Raw genomic sequence first — 26,281 nt, forward strand, 5'->3', positions numbered from 1 at the left:
TTCATGAACTAACTCAATTCCCATCCTCATTGATTGCCTATACCATGGACACATTGGTGCTTAGTCACCTAGGATTTTGAATTGTCCGTGTTTTGTTTCATTTGTTTCTTCCCCTTAATATTACATATTCCTCCCAAGCTGGGCCTGGCACAGTCTTCTTTTGTATTCCCTGAGTGTATAACCTAGGACTAGATGCACATTTGATATGCAAATGCTTGCGGAATTGAATGTGTGCTAGGCTTGTTTAAAATAATCTTTTATTTGAGAAAACTTTCCAAGCACCTAGATTTGTGTGTCTAATTTCGTGTCACAGTAGTTCGTGATATCAAGGAATATCTACCACCCTCTCAAGAGAGCTTCTCTTCCGTAATTTCCAATAATATAAAATTACTTTTAGACCCAGCAGGTAAAATAGAAAACTATGAAAAGCTATTGTCAGCATCCCATCCAAAGCCTGTTCAGGGAGCCAAGCTTGAATTCTAGTGCTGTGATGCTGACCTCTTGTGGAGAAAGTTAATTCGCCGTAATTTGTTTTTCTGTAAATTACTCTATTAGATAATGAAGATTGGAATTGTCTTCCAAGTCTACAGAGTGTCTGGAAGAAGTTAAAAGACCTTTTCTAATGATTATTATGGTTAGAGATTAAAAGCCTTTTTGAAGGCAATGTTCATTAATCAACGCTCGTGTATTCACAGTATCAGTAACAGACTTGAAGAACAATTTCCAGTGACAAATCATTTTAACAGATTTTTCAAATTGTTATCTTTTGTTTTTAGATTGCCTAGATTTGTTCCTGTATCCCTTCTAAATAATCTTATATAGTCTCATTTGATCTGTTGGGGACCTCTGGCCTGATATGCACCAAAAGTGTAACTCAACAAAAACAAAAACTGGCAAAATATTTTGAAGGGTGTACCTAAAAGGCTAACCACATCCTCTGTATTAGGGATTTTTTTTTCTTAACAACAGAACCATAAATCTCTCAAATACTTTTTAGCTGAAGAAGATAACTTCCTGTGACTATATTAATGGAATCACAGATCCATGGAAGAACGTTGAAGTCAGGACAGAGGGGTTCAAATCCCACCTCTAATGCTTACTAGCTGTATGATCACAAATGAGCCACTTCCTACAGTCTGAGTTTCCTTATTTGTAAAATGTGGTAACAATACCTGTAGTACCTTCAAGCATTGTTGTGGGGATCAGATGAGAAAAGGTATGTAAATAATATTGTAAACCTTAAAATTATTTAGTGGATTCTAGCCATTATTGCTGTTATTAACACCGTCATCACAGAATAGTTGGAAGTGATCTCATTTGCCATATAGTAACAGACATAACCAAAAAGGGATTTCTGCTACAGCATATCCCAGTGGTCCTTCATCCTCGTTTAAGATCTCTAATGAGGGAGGGCTCAGTAGCTCCTGAAATACCCGATTCCTTTTAAAGATAGATTTAATTCTTTTTTCAATAGAGATTTTTAAAATTCTTTTTCTTCAGTCCCAAATTCTCTCCTCCTCCCCCACCCCAGCCCATGATAAGGCAAGAAAAAGAAAACCTATTATAAATATGTATTGTTGTGCAAAGCAGATTTCCATATTAGCTACAGATAGCTTTTATTCTTAAGAAATTTTTCTTAGACTAAATTTAAATTGCATCTCTACAACTTCTATTTATTATTTTTGGTACTCCATCCCCTGCCCCTGCCCCCACCTCACCTCAAAGCCAAATGGAACAGAATAGAACATATCTCCCACATGACCATGAAGATGGCTCTCTTATCCCCCTTAGCCTTCACTTCTCCAAATTAAACATCTCTAGTTCCTTCACTTGTTTTTCATGTAATGTGACCCATCACCATTCTGGTTGATCACCTGTCTGCTTTCCAGAGAATATATCAATGTACTTCTTAAAATATGATGTTCAGAGGTAAACATAATACCTCATGTTTAGTCCGACTAGAATAGAGTACAGAGGAATTCCACCTCCTTATTCCTGGAAGCTACACCACTCTTAATGATTTCCAACATCGTATTAGCTTTTGGAGTGGCCACACCATACTGTTGACTCATATTGAGTTTACAGTTTGCTAAATATTCCTGATTTAGACCTAGTCCCCCCTTTTCAGAACAACTCTGCCGACTAACCATGGTTTTCTCATTTTGTACATGGGAAGCTGATTTTCTGAATCCAAATGTAAGACTTTATATTTATCTCCATTAAATTTCATCTTGTAGATTTATCTTAATGCTCTAATCTTTCAAAATCTTTTTGGGTCCTAATTCTTTCCTCCAGTGTGTTAGCTTTTCCAGCCAGCTTTTTGTCATCTGCAAATTTGCTGATCATATCATCCCTTGAACGATTAATAAATACTCTTGAGTCTTGGCATTCAACCAGTTCTTAATCCATCTTTTTATATTATCATCTAAGCCATATCTGTCCATTTTCTCCACAAAAATTGTATAAAATACTTTATCCACACATTTCTTTCATCTACTAGTTTAGTAATCCTGTCAAAAAAAAAAGATGCAATGCCATGAGGTATAGTTAATATATAGAATAGTAAGATTAGAGGGTTTTTTTCAGTTCCAAATTCTCTCCCTTCCTCCAGCCCTCTGGGACCCATTGAAAAGGCAAGAAATAGGATACCTGTTATGTATATGAAGTCATGCAGAATATTTTCACCTTAGCCATTTTGCAAAAACAAAAGCAAAAAAAGTAAAGTGGAAAAAAATATGCTTCAGTTTGTACTTGGAATTCATCAGTTCTCTTTCTGGAGGTAGATAGCATTTTCCACCATACATCCTTCATAATTGTCTTGAAATATTATCTTAATCAGAGTAGCTAAGTTTTTCACAGTTGATCATCATGCAGTATTGCTTGTTACTGTGTACAGTGTTCTTCTGGTTCTGCTCACTTCACTTTGCATCAGTTCATGTATGTCTTTCCAAGTTTTTCTGAAACTATCCTGCTCATCATTTTTTATAGCACAGTAGTATTCCATCACAATTGTATACCACAACTTGTTCAGCCACTCCCCAGTTGATAGACATCCCTTCAGTTTTAAGCTCCTTACCATCCCAAAAAGAGCTGCTAAAATATTTTCATACATATGGGTCTTTTTCCATTTTCTTTGATTTCTTTGAGATACAGAATTAGTAGTGGTTTTGTTGGGGCCATATGTATTTGTAATGAACATAGTTGCAAATTGTTCTTCCGGTGTGGTTGGTACAGTTCAGAACTCCACCAAATTGCATTAGTGTACCTATTTTTCTATATCCCCTCTAGTGTTTGTAATTTTCCTTTTCTATCATGATAGCCAATTTGCTGGTGTTCAGTGTCCCCTCAGAATTGTTTTAATGTGCATTTCTCTAATTGTTAGTGATTTAGAACATTTTTATGACAATTGATAGCTCTCATTTCTTCTCTGAAAACTGGCTGTTCACTTCTTTTTACCATATATCAGTTGTGGAATGACTCTTGTTTTTATCTGTTTGGCTCAATTCTCTATATATTTGAGAAATGAGACCTTTATTAGAGAAACTTGCTGTAAATTTTTCCCTTTCTGATTTCCTTCTAATTTTGACTGCGTTGCTTTTGTGTGTGTGTGTGTGCGCGCGCGCGCGTGTGCATGTATGTGCAAAATCTTGTTAATTCAGTGTAATCAAAATTATCCGTTTTACCTCCTGTGATCCTTTCTATCATGAACTCTTCCTTTATTTATAGATCTGACAGATGATTTTTCCATGCTCTCCTAATTGGCTTATATCAATCATCCTTTATGTCTAAACTATGTACCCATTTTGAATTTATCTTGGTATAGTGTGAGTTGTTGGTCTCTGCCTACTTTCTGCCAGACTGCTCTCTAGTTTTGCCAGCAGTTTTTTTTTTTGAACAATGAGTTCTTGCCTCAATAACTTGGCTTTTTGGGTTTATTGAACACTAGATTACTGTGGTCATTTATTTCTTTATATTATGTACTTATTCTATTCCATTGATCAGCCACTGTATTTCTTAACCTCTACTAGATTGTTTTGATGATTATTACTTTTTAGTATAGTTTGAGATCTTGTATTACTAGGCTGCCTTCCTTCACTTTTTATTCATTAATTCCCTTGATATATTTACCTTTTGCTCTTCTAGATGATTTTTGTTATTATTTTTCCTAGCTATATATAATAATCCTTTGGTAGTTTGATATTGAACTGAATAAGTAGGTTAACTTAGGTAGTAATATTATTTTTATTATATTGTCTCAGTGTACACATGAACAATCAATATTTCTTCACTTGTTTAGATCTGTCTATATTTGTGTGAAAAATGTTTTGTGCTTGCTTTCATATAGCTCCTGTGCATGTCTTGGCAGGTAGACTCCCACATATTTTATACTGTCTGCAGTTATTTTAAATGGAATTTCTCTATCTCTTCTTGCTGGGTTTTGCTGGTAATATACAGAAATACTGATGATTTATATGGGCTTATTTTATATCCTGCAACTTTGTTAATGTTCATTGTTTTGATTGATTTTTAGTTGATTCTCTCAGGTTCTCAAGTCCTATCAAATCATCTGCAATAAGTGTTAGTTTTGTTTCCTCATTGCCTATTCTTAATCCCTTAGTTTCTTTTTCTTGCCTTATTGCTATCGCTAGCATTTTTAGAATAAGATTGGATAATAATGGTGATGATGGACATCCTTGTTTCACCCCTGACCTTATTAGGAAGGCTTTAAGTTTATCCCCCTTACAGATAATGCTTACGTTTGGTTTTAGATAGATAGTACATATTTTAAGAAAAGTTCCATTTATTCCTATTCCTTCTAATGTATTTAACAGGCATGAGTGCTGTATTTTGTCAAAATTTTCTGCATCTATTGATATAATCATGTTTTTCTTGTTTTTATTACTGATATGTCAATTACACTTGTAGTTTTCCTAATATTGCACCAACCCTGTATTCCTAGTATAAATCCTACTAGGCCACAGTATCATCACCATGTTAGGATTTTATTTAATTTTTTTGTGTCAATATTCATTAGGGAAGTTAGTCTATAGTTTTCTTTCTCTATTTTTACTCTCTCTGGTTTAGGTATCAAAACTATTTGTTGTCATAGAAGGAAATTGGTGTGACTCCACCTATTTTTTTCAAATAGTTTATATAGTATTGGAATTAATTTTTTTTAATGCTTAATACAGTTTGCTTGTAATTCCATCTGGTCCTGGAGAGTTTTCTTAGGGAGTTCATTCATGGCTTGTTCCATTTCTTTTTCTAAGACAGAGTTATTTAAGTTTTCTATTTCCTTTTCTGTTAATCTGGATAATTTATATTTTTGTAAATATTTTTCCATTTCATTTAGATTGTCAGTTTGGGGGACACAAAATTGGGTAAAATAGCTCCTTATAATTGCATTAATTTAATCTTCATTATTCATTCACTCTTTCAGTTTTCGATTCTGATAATTTGGTTTTCTGCTTTTAAAAAATCAAATTAACCAATGGTTTGTCTATTTTATGGCTTCTTCCCCCTATAAAACAGCCCCTAATTTTATATATTAATTTAATTTTTTTTTACTTTCAATTTTATCTGTCTTTCCTTTGGTTTTCAGAATTTCTATTTTGGTGTTTAATTGGAGATTTTTAATTTATTCTTTTTCTAGCTTCTTTTTTAGGTGCATGTCTAATTCATTGATTTGCTATTTCTCTCTTTTATTGATGTGTTTAAAGATATACATTTTCAAGACTGGAATTTTAAAAGATCATGTCACACTGAAATAATGGGTTAAACTTAATAAGATGAAGTGTAGTAGAAATAAATGTAAAGTCCCCTACTTGAGTTCAAAAACTGAAGTTCACCATTACAGGCTAGGGTAGAGATGGATAGGTGCCACAAGTCAAGATTGTGACATGGCAGTCAATAAAGCCACTTTGATTGTAGGCTGAATTTAGCCAAGTCAAGCCAACAAGCTTTTATTAAGCACGCACCATGGACCAATTAACAGATGTGTTGTTCATTTGCTTCAGTTTTGTCTGACTCTTCGTGACCCCATTTGGAGTTTTCCTGGCAAAGATACCATTTGCCATTTGCTTCTCCAGCTCATTTTACATATGAGGAACCTGAGGCAAACAGAAGTTAAGTGACTTGCAGAGGGTCACATAGCTTGTGTCTGAGGCTGGATTTAAACTCAGGTCTCTTTGACTCCAGGCCTGGTGCTCTATCCACTGTGCCACCTGCCTGCCCCTAACAGATGTACTAAGCCCTAATTTTAAAAAGCATAGTGTCCAAAACATGTAGATTTAAATTCCATTTTTATTTGTTTTGGTTAGCTCACATGTAGAGTATTTTGCCGAACTTTAGGTGCCCTCATTTTTGAAAGGATACTGATAAACTGGAGGGCAACAGGAAAGGGCAACAAGAGCAGAGAAGGATGCCACGTTAGGACTGACCTAAGGAACTGGCGATATTCCACCTAAATAAGAGAAAAATTCAGAGACATGAAATTGTTTTCCAATATTTGAAGAAAAATAGTTGTGTAGGAGAATAATGAGTCTTGTTTAACTTGGAGCCAAAGGGTTGAGTGTGGAATGGTGGGTCTGGACAACAGCTTCCCCAATGTGGAATAGAAGTCCTTGGTAGGAAGGGAGTCTCTCTCACCTCTGGCTGGAGGCACTTCATCATCAAAGGCTGCACAGCCTCTTGTCGGAAACGGGGCAGGTCTCATGTCAGGTTGGACAATTCCGTCCAAAGTCTTTTCTCATTCTGAGATTCTGAGAGTCAATGTCAATTCTCTGATTTGTTAGGCTAGTGCAAGCCCTTGCCTCTGACATCAAAAGCATTACTTATCCCCCAATTTAAGTAATATGACTTCAGGGGGTCTCAAAGAACTTTTCTGCCTCATCCAGCACCACTGGAGCTGTTAATCCTGACTTAACTTTGGGTACTTTGCATTCATCTGTGTCTAGCCCAGTTATTGTAGTCTTTCCTTCATGGTGTGTGTGTGTGTGTGTGTGTGTGTGTGTGTGTGTGTGTGTGTGTCTGTCTGTCTGTCTGTCTGTCTGTGTCTGTGTCTGATTTCCCTTTCTGGGTACCATTCACTTCCTGCCTAGTTCAGTCTCTGATTTCATGAGACCCCCAGGTGATGATGGAGTTTGGCACTTTTGGACACCACCTTTTCAGCATTTGCTGTATAGTTCCTGACAGCTTCTCAGCACAATCCATCAGCCCCCTCAGAGCCCGTGGCTGCCTGAATGTCAGAGCCAGAAGGGTCGGCATCATCCTTTCAGTCAGCTCACAGCCGGGAGCTTTTCTTAGTGGGGGATTGTGGGGGCTCTATTGTTGGCTCACCTCAGTCAGCACATGATGAGCTGTACTTTGAGGCAATTATTTAATTTGGGGCAATTAATTATAGGTGTTCCTTGGTGCACAATCTTTGCCACATCTTGACTGAATTTTAGAGCAGAAGAACTCTAATGTGTTGAGGAAGTATTTCTGCATCCACCTGGGCCCTGGGCTTGTCAGCAGGAGGACCAGGCCTCTCACAAAAGGCTTGTCCTTTTATGACCTTGAACGTTTAAAACAGCCTTTTATTTCTTTAATCCTCAACTTTTGGAAGTGAGAAATACTTGTTTCATTCTTTATCTTTTCTTTGTATTTTCTGCTTATCCCTGAAGTGAAGAATGCCCTCAATTCCATAGTAGTAAAAGGAAACATTTTACGCTTTCCATTTCTAATAAAGGACAATTCTGTTTCACATATATGTTGTACAGCTAGATGACACAACAGACAGAGCTCAGGAAGTCAGGAAGACCTGAGCTTAAATCTAGCCTCAGACATTGACTAGCTGTGTGACCCCGGGCAAGTCACTTACCTTTTTTCTGCCTCAGTTTCTTCAACTGTAAAATAGAGATACTAGTAAAGCCTACCTCCCAAGGTAGTAGAGAGGTTGAAAGGACATAGCTGCAAAGTGATGTGCAAATCTTAAAGCAGCGTATAAAACCTACCCATCATCATCATCATCATCATCAGTCTGCTGACCAGCACAGCCATTATTTACCAAGCCGGTTAAAGATCATAGCAATGTACCGTAAAGTTATTGCCTCCTTATAAATCTAGAGTTCATAACCTGGAACCTGTGGATAGATTGCAGTGAGTCTTAGGATTTGCATGGGAAAAAATGCATTTCCTTCAGTTATTTAAAAACATTATTCGAGAATGGGTCCACAGAATTCATAAACTACCTGAAGGCTTTATGATCCAGAAAAGGTTAGGAATTTCTGCTTTAGATGAAAACTTTAAGCACTCGTCCTAACCTTATGGTTCTCAAAACTTGTCTATTCTATAAGAGGACTTTTGCAACATTCCCTCCCTCCAGTCAGCCCTCTACTTTAAAAATAAAAGAGCAGGAATTACACATTGCTGATAAGGGAATATAGGATAGTAAGGCATCTGATCTCTTTCTCATCTAAAATACAATTATGGTTTTATAAGGTTATGCTAAGTAGGATGAAGGAAAGGTAATTATGTAGAAAAGTAGGCTGAGAGTTATTGATAAGAGGTTGAAGTGTGCCAGACAACAAGGGGTAGCCAGAACCCTCATCTCCAGCTGCCTTGAAGATATCTCTTCTTGGATTGCTTACTGGCAATGCAGGCTCATGTTCAAAATGAAGCTCTTTATCTTGTCTGAGAAACCTGCTCTTTTTTTCTGACTTGACTCTCTCAGTGGCACCATCCATCATCCTGTCGCCTAGACTGGGGCAGGGAACCTGTGGTCTTGAGGCCACATGTAGTCCTCTAGGTCCTCAAGTGCAACCCTTTGACTGAATCCAGACTTGACAGAACAAATCGTGTGGCTGGTGGTTCCCCACCCCTGCTCTGTGTTCAAAACATTAGAATTTTCTTTAACTCTCCCTCTTCTTCCTTTCTCATATCAATCCATCAGTGACCAATTACTGGAAATCTACCCTTGAAATACCTATTTCAACTGTCTCCTCCTCTCTATTCCCATTTCCACATGCTCTTCCCAGCTCTCATCACCCCCATGGACCCATCTAATGCCCTCTTACTAGACTGCCCCACTCCTACTCTCTTCCCCACCTTAATACTGCTGAGAAACTAATCTTTACTATGCATAGATCCTGTCTTGTAATGCTTCTGTTAAAAACAACAACCAAAAAATATTCATTCCCTTTGATTACTAAATAAACTTCCAGGTCCTTTGCCTGGCATTCAAAGCCCTCCATTGTCTTGCTTCATCATAGCTTTACAGCCTTGGTTCTTAGGTGTTCCCTGCTGGCCTCTCTGTGCTCTACAGAAACTTCACTGCCTGTAAAATACCAAGAACTGAGTCTTCATAATAGAGTGTTAGGAAGGTGTCCTAGGACAATGGGCGATGGGCCTAGTTTTGAACATCTTTATTTTTGTTGTTCAGTTGTTTCAGTCGTGTCCAGATCTTCATTTAGGGTTTTCTTGGCAGAGATACAAAGTGGTTTGCCATTTTCTTCTCCAGCTCATTTTACAGGTGATGAAACTGAGGCAAACAAGGTAAAATGACTTACTCAGGATTACCCAGCTAGTAAGTGTCAGAGATCAGATTTGAACTCAGGAGGATGAGTCTTCCTTACTCCAAGCCCATGTTCTATCTACTGTGCCACCTATCTGCCCTTTAAAATGCATTGTTATCATGATTATATGTAATATAGTATATAGAATATTTAAAGTAAATATTTATCTTAAAAAATAAAACCCCCCCTGGATATATTCTCTAAATGTGTTGTGTGTGCTTATGATTTTTCTCATTCTGTGCCTGGAATCTCGTCCATTCCCCTTATTTATTCTCTTCATGCTTATCCTTTAAAATCAAACTCTTGAATGATACCTTTTCTAGGAAGCCTTCCTTGATCCTCCTTAGTCAGTAATGACCTTTTCCCTGTGGATCACTCATAGGACTTTGCTCATACCTTTCCAGTGCAGTCATTTTGTATTATAGTTAATTGTGTCCTCTCCTTCTCCATGTCTCTTAAGTTCTATGAGGGTAAGAATCATATCCCTCTGTAAGCTTTGTGTCTCACCATTTCCTAGAATATTTCTTTGAACACATTAGGCACAGCAGTTTTTTGAATTAAATGTTTTGTTGAATAGAAAAATATAGGGTAGTGGCCATAGTATTGGCACAGTTGTAGGCAGGAAGCATGCTCTCATACAAAACTCCCACCTTAATAGCCCTTTTAGAACTTCCATATTTTAGAACTACCAGAGAATAACTCAACAAAGGCTCCTCTTCAGAAGGGATATGGTGTTTGAGCACACCAGTAATATTTTGCTGAGGCTGATTAGGCTTTATTTAAAATACCCAGATATTTACCTAAATTTTTATGCCCAGAGTCCCATCATCTTCTCAAGATTATCTGAAAACTTTTCTCTCCTTGAAGGAATTCAGGACACACACAATAAAGGAAAAAACTTGGTAAAGTATAATATATTTTTGAGTTCAGATGCTATAAGGAGAAACTTTTAGGGGAGAAAATACTTTTTATTAGTTACAGATCTGCTTTTAATTGATTTGAGGAAAGTTCCTGAATGTTCCCATCCTTGCATTCTAGGTTGACTAGGAGCAATGCATGCCCTCCTTTAAGACAAAGCAAAAACCCTCGGGATTTCACCTCCAAACATGAGGGGAATTCACATAATATTTTCTTAACAGATTTATTGGAGATATTATGCTTGATGTAATAACCAGGCTATCTCTGGACCTAACATCTTAAAATTGAATAGTGATTTTCTTCAGTAGTTATTCTGCATGCATTGTGACCTTTTCTAGATCTAATGAGGCAGAAACTTAGATTTGGCAGGGACCAACACTAAAGGTCATCCGTGTAGGTCAGCCACTAACTAAGTTGTGAATCCTTCTGTAACACCTCTGGACATAGTGGCAATCCATCTACCTTGTCAAAATCTCTAGTGTCTGAGAATTCATGATACTCTGAAGTAGTCTGTTCCGTTTTTGGACATAGTATGTTCAAAATCCCTTCCTAGAACTAAAGCTAATGATCTGCATTCTTTTCTTTCTGACCAAGCAGAACAAATCTATCCCTTTTTCATATGGCAGTTCTTCAAATGTGACTCTAAGATTACCTTGATATTTGTGAATTTGTGACTATTGAATTATTCAGGACTCATTTTAGGTCACTCATGAATTCTTTTTTATGGATAAAACCCAAACCTTTGTAAATTAATAATACATCATCACTTTTTTTAACCAATATTATCAAAGGATGTGTTCCACAAATATAGATTTTCTAAATGCTCATTTAAGCACTCCCCCCAATTATTTTACGCATTTTAATAGAAATAGTTCTCAAGTGTACACTTTATTGACTTCTTAGATGATGGACATTCCAACTGCTACATCAGCTCCCTAAGAAGGTACCATTCAGGAGAAGGCCTTCCTCTGGCACCTTGAGAGTCTCTTTTACAGAGGATATGGCTCTTTTACTGAAGGACATGGATGAAAATGTCACAGAGGAACTATGGAGGATTTTACTCTGCACCTGTGGGAGAAATAGCCACACTGATGGGGTCACAATTATAACATAGTGGTGGCCTAAAGAACTTTTGGTTATGTGTAGTAGAAAGAGACTTGAGTTCAAACCTCAGCTCTTACACAAAATGTGTACCCTAGTGTGTGTGTTAACCTCTCTGTAAGGCTCAGTTTCTCAACTGTAAAATTGGAGAAATATTTGCAGTCCTCCTTCACTGGGTTGTTATAAGAAACTTGCTTTACAAATCTTCAAGTGCTAAATACATGAGCTATTATTATTTACTCGACATTTAATTTTTGCTTTAAAGTTCTAGGATGTACTTTTTATACTGTTTCTATATCTCCTCCCTTGTGAAATTTAACTTCTTACTCCTGGCAGTATGCCTAACCTCAAAAGGCAGTGGGACACGGCCACCAATATCTTTTCTTCCCTCCTCTTTCTACCCTTGTTCTTTTCTAACTTACTGTGGCCTGGGAAACCGCACATCCATGCTTATTAGAATTGCGTATGAAATAAAAGCCAGTAGACTGAGCGAGGATCAGTCTTAGGTGGTAAAATGTACAAGCATCTGGTTCTTGATTATGTTCTGGATACGTAATAGTTTTGTCATATATGTTTGTTGATTTAACTTTACCTGGTTGAGGGATGTTCAAAAGTCTTATCTCTAGATAAATGAGCTGTTGTTATAGTACTCTGATAGGGAAGTAGTCTGGCTGAGATTGACTTAAAAGGTTTTTGTCATTATTAAGTTGTTTCAGTCTGTCCTACTCTTCGTGACCTCATTTTGGGTTTTCTTGGCAAAGACACTGGAGTGGTTTCCCATTTCCTTCTCCAGCTCATTTTACAGATAAGAAGCTGAAGCAAACAGGGTTTAGTGACTTGCCCAGAGCTAGTATATATCTGAGGCCAGATTTGAACTCAGGAAAATGAGTCTTCCTGACTTCAAGCCCATTGTTCTCTATCCACTGTGCCATCCAGGTACCCCAGCTTAGAAGGTACTGCGCTTAAAAGAAAGAACATTCTGGAGAACTTGCCAGGAAAAAATTTATCAGGAAAGAAAGTCCTGAAGAACTCCGTTTTATTATTCATGGCACTTTCAGGTTGGCTTGGCTTGATCTAGTCTGTGGCAACGCTGGCTTTATAAATATTTCCGTGAATGTTCCCTGCCTTTGTCCCTTAATGTTTCTTCAGACTCCGTTGGGCTGATCCAGTGTGACTTCTCGTGCTTTCATTTGTTTTTCTCTGGAAGTATTTCGCCTAATTTTAAGATCCTGATTTTACTTAGGAAGCCTTTTTTTACATGAAAGATACTAAGGAAGAAGAGAAGATCTGATAGATAGTTCAAGTTAGTTCCCTATTACTTTGACAAGTGAGGATCTTTTGGATAAATACTTATGGAGAAGGGGGTGGGGAAATGTTGGACATATCCAATAAAGATACTTTCTCCTATGATCGGTCAACATTTATCAGGTACCTACTATGTCATGTATTCTGCCAGGTGCTGGGCATAAGAAAAAAATGGAACTCCCTTTTAAAACTTACATTTTTAAGGGGAGAAAATGTATATACAATAAAGGTAAGGTCATTTGGGCACTTCTAGTATAACTTGGAGATAAGGAGCAGTCAGCAGCCATCTCTCCATAGCTTTCTGTTAACTAGAGAATCCATTTAAGTGCCCCCATTAAGTCGTCCTTGGCACATAGGAATTTTTCTCTCATGAATTAGAGGTTAAAGGTTAGCTTACATATTAAAGCCTGATATTTAGAAATATTTCCTTTCAGTTTTTAGGCTTTCCCCCAAATCATTGTGTCATCCTGGGCAAGACTTTTATCATGTAGTAGGCTGCTAGAAACAACTCTAGAATTTGATAAAACATGATACCCTAGCATACTAACATATAAGATGACAAAAAAATGTGCCCTCCAGTCAGATAGCTAGATAGATATAGATATCCTCAGAAAAAGTTAGTGTATCTATATGTGGGGATTTTAATTATGAATTTTGTTATTGCTGTTTGGAACTTTAGCAAAAATGCAGGAAAGATGATTAAAAATAGTAATAAATGTAACAATTGTGTTTAGCCCTTCTCTTCTTTTCTTTTTCAGGGGCTCAACATAATTTTCCACGTAGCTTTGGCACTCTTAAAGGTAAGTCTCTCTTGGAATTTTAAAACTGTATGGATTTTCTGCCTACCCGCAAGACTAGAATGACCTAAGATGAATTTTGTTTTCTAGAGCACAAGGTTAAAGAAAAAGAGTCCATTTAAAATCTCAGTATTGTTATTGTTATTGTCATCGCTTTCCCTTTGGGATTATTGCTTTATTTGTGAATCAGTTGGAGGTGGGGGTAGGAAGTTAGGGAGCAACCCATGAAATCCTTGATAATCCATCAGGAGGATAAATAGTGTTTCTTTTAATGGTGGTTGGACCTTGTGAAAAAATGGTAAAATCTGTGCTGCTTCCAAAGAATGCCAGTACTTCTTAAGCTTTTTCTTGCCAAGATGAAGTCACTAGAGATGACCTGAATATATAATTGAATTATAGAGAAGCTTCAGTAGTGTCCTAGATAACAAGGGTCTGTAGCAGCAATTTGCCTGGCAGGTATTGTGGGGTTGAAAGACCAACACAAGCCCAACAACAAAAACACTGCCAGCACAGGTTCTTTGATCCGCTTTACTAAGGAAAGTAATGTTAAGGGGTTAACAATCTTACTTTAATCCAACATATACATACATCATTCACTTAGTTCAGGGGAAAAAGCTAGCACCCTGAACTTCAGGATAAATACAAACAGATTACAAAGATACGTTTTAAACAGACCAAATACAATTCATAGTTACCAAGAAGTCATCACCATCTGGGTTCACAAGCTGGAGGGCTCTTAGCGACAGCTGCCCAGAGTCTCCACATCAACACTCCTCCAAGAGTAAGAGCCCCCAGCAAATAGCTCTGTTCTCTCTTTTTATACAGTCTTTAGCCATCATCAAATGTCATCTGAGCGACCAGAACTTAGGCTCCCACTATTGGCTCTGGTCTTAGCAACTCCCCTTAGGGCCCTGGGGGCTTCCCGCCTCTCTCAAACTAGGAACTAGTTTGCTAACCAGCCTGGGGCTTTGCACCTAGTAGTAAAAGGGTGTGGGCCTGGGGTTTAGCACCTAGCAAGACTCAATCAAAGAGACTTAATTAATTTATCATCCTAAAACAGTAAGAAAGTCCCACCTTATTTACCAGTGCAGGGGCCTACTACAGTTCAATTTGAACTGTTTCCCTAGTTCTGGAAATAATTAAGAAATGTATTAGAATTCAATTATTATTACTTTTTGGAATTTTATACCCATAGATTCATACATTACTAATGCTCTTGTGTAAACAAGACATTTGCTATTAGGTTAAAGGAAAGAGCCTAAGCAGTCTTTGCCCTTCATCATTCTGTTGCTGGAGTGGCAGCTATGGAGCCCTTGAGTCAAGGAGACTTGCACTGAGATCCATCTCACTCATTTATCAGCTCTGTGACTCTAGGCAAGTCACCTGATTTCCTTCCACCTCAGTTTCCTCATCTGAAAAATAGGGATAATAGCAGCACCTACCTCACAGGGCTGTTGGGAGAACCAAAAGAGACCATGTATAAAAAGCACTTTGTAAACCTTAAAGCGCTCTGCATTTGTTTGTTTATCATCGTCACTGAAAGACTCACTGCTGGTGGCTTCCCAGGTCCCAGTGAGCCGTTCAGCCTCATGATGTACACAAGATACTGGACTCGATATCCAGGGAGATCCTCTCCAAAGCACCACTGGCACACTTGAGATAAAATGATGGTTTAATGGTCCAATTTTCACTAACTTTCTGCTCTTTGTTGAGGACCAGTTTGGAGAGAAGGGCTTTTGTGGGCCCTCCTTACATGAGCATTTTCCATACTGTTCCTCAGAACCCTAGGGTTCCAAGTGATGTGAATGGGGGGGGGGGGGTGGGAGTGGGGATTCAGTGTAAAAATGATAATGTAAGTGGTATTTTCTCATCAAAAATATTTCGTTTCCTATATCTGGGATTTTGTTGCAGGGGACAACTGAGGTCATAACCTCTTTTTACAGCTTTACAACTTGGTAGATGATCTTTGACTGGGGAAATCATCACCCTGAGACCAACCTAGTGGCCTCTGAATTTATCTAGGCTAGTCTTTGGATGAAAAACATATGCTTAGGTCCTTGGTCCATATTCAGAATTTCTCTACAGCCTAAGAAGAGCTGCCAAATCTTGTATTCTGCTGATATATCCTACAAGAACCCAAGATCAACTCCCTGCCACAATGAGACATCAAAGAAGGACTTGAGTGGAGGTCCCTCTAAAATATTAAATATAAAACATATATATGCTCCAAAAATTCTTATTACAAAAAGCATTTTTCTGATATGGAAATAGTCCTAATTTCTTTTTTTTTCCACTAAATATTACCAGCCTTCCTCCTAGTGGAGGGGTGAGAGTTGGGGAGGAAGGTGGGATATATGACTTACATACCTGTTGTAAGAAGCTTAGTGGTTAGATGAGACTTGAAGGAATAAGAAGTAAGAAGAGAGGGGCAGCTAGGTGCAGTGGGTAGAGTGTTGGCCCTGGAGTCAAGAGGACCTGAGTTCAAAGGTGGCCTCAGACACTTGACATACTCACTAGCTGTGTGACCTTGGGCAAGTCACTTAACCCCAATTGCCCTGCCTTCCCCCTCAAAAAAAAAAAAGAAATAAGAAGAGAATAGGGAATAAGATAACTAAAATGTAAGGAGGACACTTTTTCATTCCTGTTACTATAGTGTAGAGATTAGGAATCCTGGAGTTTATAATATTTGGCATGTATAGCACCCTACAGTATACATTACATAAATTATCTCATTTGGAACTCACAATCCTGTCAAGTGAGGTGGGTGACATAGGTGTTATTATCTCCATCTCATAGATGAAGAAACTGATACACCTTGGGCATTTAAGGATCTTGCCCATGGTCAGTCCTCACAGAAAGGGTCAGTGGTAGTATTTGAATCCCTATTGTTAGTCCAGCATGCTGCTCTCTCTGCTGTGCTTCCTTTCGGGGAAGTTCTGCTGAATACAGAGCTTGAGGGTCGTGTTCTCATGTATTCCTGAGGCTGGCTGCGGGCTTGCCTTCTGCTTGTGAATACAGGAATAACATTTATAGGGATGGCAAGAAGTGCACAGCTGTTATCCTAGACCCCATGCCCCATAGAGAAAAAGGAGATACAAGTATAGGGGCAAAAGTCCATGTGCAGAATGCTGGCATAGGCCATGAATAGAACATGGTATGTGTGGATGTACATCATATTCACAAGAAATTATCCTGTTAGCTTTACTGTAGTTATGAATAAGACTTTTAGAGCAACCTTCATCTAGAAATGTGTCTTCCAAATGGCCCACAAATTATTTTTGAGTGGATTCATAGAATGTTTGAACTGTAATGATAGGGGTCATTGATTTAGACCTGGAAAGGACCTCAGAGATCATTTGGTTTAACCTCCTCATTTTTCAGAGGAGGAAACTGAGGCCTAGCAGAGTGAAATTATATACTCAAGGTCACACAGCTTGGAAGTGACACATCTGAGACTTTTTTTTTTAAGTTTCAAAACCATGGGGGTAAGGGATGTTCCTTGCTCACATTTTCATATACAGGTACAGTGCTGTTCTGTTCTATTTTTATATTTGGGGAGAAACAAATTTCTTGCTAGAGAAAAAAGAAAGTAGGAATGTTGTTTTCTGATAAGAATGGTTGACTTAGAATAGTATTGTCTAAAGGCTTCTACTTTTTGAAAAGTGCTTGAATCCCATGTTGGGCGTTGAGTCTGTCAAGTAAGGAAGAAGCTGTGGAAAAGTGAGTAAGGATGATTCAGTGAAGTAGGTGGCATAAACAGCATCATTTAAGATATATTAAGTGTCACCTGGGTGGATTAGATTATATATACCTTGACTACCGAGTTTCCCTTTTAAAAGAAAAAATAAGAAACTAGCAGAACATAGCATATTTAATTTTTATTTGTTAGATCATTAAATACCACAACCTCATTAACTTCTTAGAGTCACATATTGACTATGTATCCCATGATCAATCCTTTAAGGAGCTGTAATTGTTCAGTTTATGTAATCTCTTCACTATTGTGGCCCTTCCATGACATCACAGATTGTTTAATGAGCTATAACTGAAAATAAAAACAAGGTGTCATTATTTGGGAGCTGCTGTTCTGGGGATGAACCTGGCGTCCAGATTTAGTTAATCTGGTCCTCAGACAACAGAGGGAAAGATATTGGCAGACCGGTCCTCAGAGCCTTTCAGGTTGGTAAGACCTGACAGAAGTTGGGTTCTGCTGGCATAGCCCTTGAGAACATCAGGAGGCATCAGAGGAATTATGCTATAATGGATTATAAAGTAGGCAAGAGTCAGTTGACCCTGATCACAGATGGTACTTCAAAATGGAACAGATGACTTCTAGTGTGACTTTAATAGAAAGTAGAAGGGTGGACTTGTAAGTCTACTCTGACTTGTCAGAAGAGGAACAAAGGAACTTCTAGATGGCTCCCTCTGTATCTTGTTCTATAGTTAATGCTATGTGACCTTGGGCAAGTCATTTAGCCTAAGTCTTCTCATCTGCACAATGGAGATAATAATACTTATGCTCTTAGCGTTATTGTGAGCAAAGTTAGCCATGTGTGCCTTTCAAAGAGAGCCACGTAGTGATAACTAGAACTCAGAGCTTAAAATAAATATACCCTTTGTAGTATTTGAAAGTCTTGGGGAAATGGAGAGAAATCCAATGAAGGGAAAAGCATGCAGCCCTGTTTGGCTAGACAGCGTGCCTAAAGAGGGTCAGTGTCAAGTGAGCCTGGAAAGGTAGACTGAAGCTAGATTGGGAGAGGCTTCAAATGCCAAGCTGAGTTTTTGTTTTGTCTTAGAGACAGTGTCATTGTTGTGGTTCAGTCGTATCTGACTCTTCGTGACCCCCGGACCATATTGTCAATGGGATTTTCTTCACTAAGATACTGGAGTGGTTTGCCATTTTCTTCTCCAGTGGATTAAGGCAAACAGAGGTTAAATGACTTGCCCAGGGTCACACAGCTAGTAAGTGTCTAAAGAAAGATTGGAACCCACTTCTTCCTGACTCCAGGCCCAGTGCTCTATCCACTGAGCCCACCTACCTCCTATTAGCCTTAGAGGTAATAGGGAGCCACTGAATATTCTTCAGAAGAGGGGGTGATAGCTTTGCTTTATGAATGTCAATTTATCAAATGTATGGCGGGTGAATTAAAGACCTGAAGCAGGAAGAGCAGTTAGGAAGATAGATTAGTAATCCAGGCAAACAATGCTAAAAGCCTGAGAACTAGGCTGGTAGCCTTGGCATTGGAGAGAAGGGGGTGAATTTGAGAGTTGCTGTGGATGAATATATTCCATACAAATGTGTATATGCATATATACGCATATATCTTTACTTAGTAATTAAACTGAGAAATATCTATCCTTTTTTTCTCTCAGTGTCCCATATAGAAGTGTATGAATCAGAATCTGTGGTACGTTGGTTTATTTCTAAACCTAGGAATCATCTGCCTCTCAGACATGGCACCCAACTGTTCAGGCCCTACTGTTTCGTTTTGTTTCATGAGGTCCTGTCCCTTTGAGCTTCATTTCTTTGTATCCCCACGACCCTTCCTGCCTGATAGCCTGAATCACATACTTCGTCATTTGGAGGATCTCAACAGAAGAGGAAAAAAACTGAGACTCTGACATTTAGTAAAAATGATGATTGCTTTGTTTTTACAACTTCCACAGAATGTGAGTCAGTCTTTCACTTAATTCCAGGGAAATTGTCTTTGCAAAAGTATAAGCATTTCTCATTTGTAGTCCCAGCTACTTAGGTCCATTCTTACAAGAAAATCACCTATTTTTAAAAGAAGAGAGAAACTTCTCTTTGACTCCTCTCCTCAGCTCCACTCCTGACCCTTTGGACCTCACCACCATGCCCCAGCAGTTTTCAGACCCTGGAAGAACCCTCTTCCCCTGTAGCCTCCCCCCACCCCTCTTTGGATGCACTTTTCCTGAAAAACCTCCATTTGAGGAATGCCTAAGCCAGCCAGACTCGTTCCTTCACTCTCCCAACTCTGCTCATGACTCCCCCCCCCACCCTGTTACTTTTCCACTCCCTTTTGTGTGTTGCCTTCTCCCCACCGCCCACCATGCTCCTTGAGGGCCGGGACTATTTTTCTTTTTGCTTATATTTGTAGCCCAAACACTTAGTGTGGTGACTGGCACGTAGTAAGCACTTAAATGTTCCTTACATTCACTAGATACCTATGCAGCCCTTCTTCAAATACTTTAAAAGAACTGTGACTTCATTGGTATGGGTATTCCTTCAACCAACATAGGCTTAGTGTATTAATATATTATTATCATGTAACTCATTGTGACCCCCCCCCCAAATCTGTCACCTGCTGGTCATTGCTCTAGATGATGAACTTCTGACCTTGACCAGGTTGTCCTTATACCATAGACACATAGGTATGCACCGAACCTGTACTCAGCCTTTCCAGGTGGGTAAGATGACCAGAGTTTGTGTTTTGCTGGCACAGCCTCCAAGAACACAGGGTTACCCCTATTCCACAATGAGGCGGTGAAGTAGGACTTCAGTTTAAAAATGGTTATATAATCTGCTTGCTCAGTTTTATCTGTTTCTTTTCTTTCTTTTTTTTTAAATTCCACTTTCTCAGCATTTACTGGTTAGTCGCTGGTTTCTCAGATGAGGGTGATATGAACAGAGATGTTCTCATCCTCCTTGCTGCCATTCAGAAAGAAGCAGCTTGATTACATGGGAAAGAAGAATCCCGTTGTCCTTGCAGAATTAATTTGGTGTGGTATTGTCTCCAGTTTAGTCAGAGCCTCCGTGTTTGAACATGAATATCCCTCTCCTCAGCCCAGCTTTGCCCCCTGTGTGTTACTGGCAGTGTTTGTTTAACTAGTCTTTCAGCCTCAGCATTATGATGCCCCACAGAAATCACTGTTCACTCCCACAATTTGGACACTCCTAGACTTATTATAGTCCCTTATCATGTTTCTGTATTTCCTTAATCTCTTCTTCATCCTCCTTCAACATATGTGTATATTTTTAAAAAATTTCTTTTCAAACCCATGTGTTTGCTCTTTTCACACATGCCTCCAGTGCCCCCCATGTAGCCTTCCATATCCTGCCCCCCCCAACAAAAGGAAAGCTAAACAAATCAAACCGATAAAAAGAGAAAGTTGCATAACACCCTTATTTTACTAAACTCTAAAGCCATAGAGAGCAGGAACTTGGGTAGGTTGCATTATGCCGTTTTAAAATTGTTCAGTAAATGTGAAATCAGTAGTTACTATTCACCTAATGGAATGACAGGTGAAGGAGAGCAGACTGTGGGAATGAGCATTGTAGAGAAAACAAAGGAATCAAAAACCACAGTTGAAAAACTATCCATCTTCTTTTTTGTTTTCAGCCATTTCACTCATGTCCAACTCTTCATGATCCCTTTTTGGGTTTTCTTGGCAAATCCTACTGGAGTTCTTTGCCATCTCCTTCTCCAGCTCATTTTAGAGATGAGGAAACTGAGGCAAAAAGGGTTTAAGTGACGTACCAAGGGTCATGCAGCTAATAAATGTCGGAGACTGAATTTGAACTCATGAAAATGAGTCTTCCTGACTCCAAGCCCAACACTCTATCCACTGCAACACCTAGCTGCCCTTACCTCCTGCCTAATTAGTTAATTTTACCATCTTTGCTCTTCTTCCTTTGTCTCTGGCTTTTTCATTTGAAGCAGTTGCTGAGTAGTAAAACTGATTATTATCAGTAGACTTTTTACAAATAATTTAAAAGGGGGGGGGTCAGGGAGAGAGTTACTTGAGAACAGGAATTGTCTTTTGCCTCTTTTTGTATCCCCAGCATTTAGCACATTGCCTAGCACACATCTGGAACTTAATAAACATTGATTGATTGATTTTGTGTGCACAAGTGTGAGTAAGATCAAAGAAGAAATGCTAATACCTACCTTTCTAACATACTTATTAATTCCACTTAGAATATAAGGATTAAGTGAACTTCAAATCTATTTCTGCAGCACAAGTCTCTATATATTATATGTTTCTTGGAAGGAAGGAGAGAAGGAATAACAATCTTAATAACTAGCATTTATTTCTATAACATAGTATTTTAGTTTGCTGGGCACTTTAAAAATATTATCTCATTTTATCACTACAACTCTGGGAGGTCAGTATTATCTCTTTTTTATATGTGAGAAAATTGTGGCGTACAGGTTTAGTCATTTGCCAAGGGTCAGGTCTTCCTGACCTCAGATCTAGCACTGTCTCTAGCTGTGTGTAGAAGAAAGAGTGCTTTTCGTTAAGCGTGATAAACCAGTCTTTTGGAGGCATGACCACACTCTCAGAAAGAAAGCTCTGTTTTCATAAAGGAATGTCAGATCTCTTCTTTCTGTTGATATTGGGAAGTATACACATTAAAGAACACATTCTATTCACTTGAGGACTTGATCATAATAGAAGAAGTATGGACTCCTTTCTTCTCTTCTTCATGGTCCCCAGTGAGGACATTTAAGTAGGCTTGTGACTGCAAAATGAGTTTTGATATATGGAAGTACACTGGGAAAATCATTGCTGGGTTTTTTTTTTTTTTAAGTTAAGTCTTCTACTTTCTGATTTGTCTACCTAAGCTAATAACTTCCATTTCTGTGTTAGTAGTTAAACGCAGTGATATCAGTGCTTCTAGTTCGGATTATTTTAAATTTACATTTCTGTAATAAAAATCAGAGTTCTAAAGACCTGTTTAAAAAACTAACAAGTAGTTCTATAGAATCTTACAGTCTTCCGGTGCTTTTTGCAGAATTCAGTGAGTTTTATCATTATCATGAAGGACTATCTATCTGTTGATCAGTTGGTGGCAGTATCATCCAGCTCTTGGCTGTGAAAGCCAAAGCTTCTAAGCCTTGATGTGGAGCAAGGAAATCTCGGCATTTCTTCCTTTGTATCCAGTTTTTCCTATCTTGGCTAACTACTCAGGCTCTATCTTATTTTATGACCTATTTTCCAGCTCCGTGCTTAGTTATGCTTATGTTTCCCTCAGATTTATTTTTAGTGCCAAACAATAGAAAATCAAATATACCTTAGAAGCTTAACATAACCCACATAAATTACGCATTTCTACAGAATTTTCTCTGAAGGTTATATCCCAGCTTAATACCTGACTGGTCTTATACTTATTAAGTAATTCACAAGAGCCTTGCTTTCATTGCTCTGGGTATTCTTTGGCGGGGGGGTAGAGGGGGGGGATGGGGATGTCCTCTGGTAGCCGCCTTTCTGATGATAAGCTTTCTTAACCTCTGTGGTCCTTGGTTGAGAGTCCATACCTGCTCCCACACTTGAATCTTTTTAGTTGTATAAAATATCCAAGATCCTGTGTTCCATGGGTGTACATTGCCTTTGAGATTTTGACATCCATAGCAAGGCATCAGCATAGGATATTAATGAAGAGGGTTGTGTATGATACAGGATATCCCAAAAATCTTAGTGTTTTAAGCTATTTGAGTTATTTGAGCTCAAAATTGCACTAAGACTTTTGGGATAACCTGTATACCATTTTTTACTTTTTCAAAACACTTTTTCCTCTGTTATTTCACTTTAAAAAATTGGAAGACTCAGGGATAATAAACTGGCCACTGCCTTTCACATTCCAGTAGTCATCCAATTGTTTCTGACCTCAGAAACCATGGATCAACCCTTAAAACTTCATTAATTTAACACCCTCTGATTCAGAAATTAGGATACCTGGAAACATATAGGATATGAAATAAATCATCATGGGTATTCTAATTTAGGATAAAAGGCTTCCTTCAGGACTCAGCTCAAATCACACCTTCTGCAAGAGCCCTCTCCAGGGCCCTCCTTCCGTGCACTTCCACCCCTGCTCCCATGCCTCTCAAGCTATTTTCCATTTATACTCTGTAAATCTTGTATGGACTCTTTTTTTTGCATGTGGTCTCCCCCATTATAACTAGTTCCCTGAAGGCAGGGCCCATGTTTTAACCTTTCTTTGTAACCTCAAGCTTAGCAAGATTGGTGACATGTTTAGTAAATATTTGATTGACAGTATATAATTGTGATAAAAGATGTGCTGGATTCTAATTTAGGTCTCCTGACTCCAGGTCCAGTGCTCTATACACAGCATTATGTAGCTGCCCATAGATTAGAAGATGGCTGGGAGTCTGGAAGACCTAGGTTCAGGCTTTCTCTTTGACAAGCATGAGCCAGTCAGGACCTAGGAGCCTTAGGTAACTCTTTAATCAATTAACAAGCACTTATTAAGTGCCCACAATGTACCAGCTACTAAAACTATAAGTTAGAGTGATTACCTATCTGCATCATTGGAAGGAGTTTCTATACTAGAATTTCCCTTCATGGATAAACTCACAGATTTGGATTTTTTTTTTAAAAAAAATCTATTAAAATGGTTTGCTAAGCAATGGAATAATGCAAAAACTATTTGAATGGGGTGGGAGAAGGGAAGGGAAGGAGGATGTTTAAGTTACTTGAAAGAAGGTAGCCAGATATTTTGAGCACTTTTTAAAAATGCTTTTAACAAATTGTTTATAATAGGACCAACACATTATTATCTTATTCCTGAATCATTGAGGTTTTATAGCATAGTCATATACTGGGTCCATAGAATGGGAGTCTGTGTACTGTAATTATCCTTATCAGAAGTTCACACACATACCAAGACTCCTATCACCAATCTGAGAGCTGTCTCCTAATACTGGCCCGATGGAGTCAGCATCTGTTCCACAAATCTGTGCTGAAGCCTCATTTTGGATGGAGGGAAAGTTTCTTCTTCTAATTGTTGAGGACTCCGTAGGTTAAATTATTGATCTGTTTGCCTTCCAAATGAAAGATCCCAGAGGAGTAGAATAGCTGGTAGTCACTGCCACCTTTGTGAATCAGTCCCTCAAGTTCCTGATTAATAATGACAACATGCTAGTAAAAATGAAAATAAAAAGTTTATGCAGCTTAAACAGTCCCTGTCTAGAATATCACCAATTGTGAACAAAAAATCAGAGTGCTTCTATAACCTAAAGATGTGATTATGCCCAAATCCTATTCTGTGTCTTATCAAACTCCATTCCACTCTAGCTGACCACTCTATATCGACCACAGATCTGCAAAAGACACAGAGACTAGAGAATCCAGTCTTTTAATCTATTTTTTCTGGCCTTCTCACTGGTGTGCCTCTCAGGGTAAGATAGACTTAATACCTAAAGTGCTGATGGGGCCAGTGACCCATGATGAAAGTTGATGCGTGGCATCATGGTATTTTAGCCAGATATGGCCATGACACTCAACTGAAGCATTCAAACAGATAGTGTTTGATTCACATGATGATGAAGTCTCCTCAGAACGTACTGAAATTCACTTAGTTTCCCCCAAAGACCAACAAAACCAAACCAAATCCTAACTGCCATTCTGTCTGACTTGTTTGCTAATCTTTTGGCTAAGGAGAATTTTCCTGACAGGTCTAAATTATAATGGTTCATATCTTTAGAACAAAGCCTGTTAACTCTCCTTGCAGTTTCATAAAATAGCATGTGCACTAATGAAGAAAATGTCTCTTGATGCATATTCCTATTGAAATTTTATTCAGCACAATAAAACAGTATACATTCTAATAATACTTTTTAAAAAAAAATTCTTTTTTAATCCTGTAGTCTAATTTCCTATTGAGATCATAGTTCTTATAACTCTTGGATTTTTAAGTTTTGAGTTTTATTTCATCGTGATTTATCTCAAAATCTAGTGAAAACATAGCAGTACAGACATAATAGTATTTATATGTAACACCTGTCCCAAAGCTCATTGTTATGGGACCCTCTTCTTACTAGGGAAGATGATAGTTAAAATGGTAGACTGTTTAATTCCCCCCTTGTTTCCTTGTACCTGTACTAGACATTGGCCCAGCTGGTGCTTTACTCATTCAATTCAGCGAGCATTTGGAGTTTGAAAAATCTGATTTCAGGTCTAGCTTCTGACCCATACTGGCTGGGCAAACCACCTACCACCTGGGATGGGCAGCCCCAGGCAATCCATCTGGACTAGAAGGTACAGAATAATTGTAGATACTCCTTGGTAAAAGGAGTTTCTTCACTGACAGTTCCTTACCTGGATGAAATCAAAGTCTACTAGATCCACCTTCCCCACTCCAAAAAAAAAAAAAAGTAAAAATGCAATGCTAGGCATTGGCAATATAAAAACAACCAAGAAATTCCTTTCCTTAAGGATTTTATATTTTACTGGTCAGAAAGACTTAGGAAAACAAGGATAATGTGGGTACTACTAAAATTTTGGGATGGGATTAACATTCAGTAAGTGGCAGAAGTTGGAGATGGAATAAGAAACAAATAGCACTTTAATATTTGTAAAAAGCATCTCTCACAGTCAGCCTTTTTTATGTTACATTTGTGATATAGTTTGCAAGCTGACATCTGTGTACTAACTTAGAAACCACTACTCGTCCTCAATGATTAGTAGTTTCAACTTGTGGCCAAACACTAGGACATTTTTTTTTTTTTTACTTTTTTAACCTTTTTTTTTTTTCAGTTACTTCTTTGATTTTGCCAACAGTATTCATTTTGGATTTCTTCCCTCATCAGATTGTAAGCTCCTTGAAAGTAGGGACCATCT

At 38.2% G+C, this 26,281-nt stretch overlaps 1 protein-coding gene across 2 annotated transcripts in view; it reads left to right on the top strand.

Moving 5' to 3' along the window:
- RABGAP1L (RAB GTPase activating protein 1 like) overlaps nt 1-26,281 on the top strand; it is a 680,962-nt gene that overhangs the window by 472,607 nt on the left and 182,074 nt on the right. For both annotated transcript variants that reach the window (XM_036756235.1, XM_036756234.1), the window contains exon 18: nt 13,637-13,678. In XM_036756235.1, coding sequence (XP_036612130.1) covers nt 13,637-13,678 — 42 coding nt within the window. The remainder of the gene's footprint in view (nt 1-13,636; nt 13,679-26,281) is intronic.

The sequence above is a fragment of the Trichosurus vulpecula genome, chromosome 4 (assembly GCF_011100635.1).
Source record: "Trichosurus vulpecula isolate mTriVul1 chromosome 4, mTriVul1.pri, whole genome shotgun sequence".
In the NCBI taxonomy this organism is placed as follows: Eukaryota; Metazoa; Chordata; class Mammalia; order Diprotodontia; family Phalangeridae; genus Trichosurus; species Trichosurus vulpecula.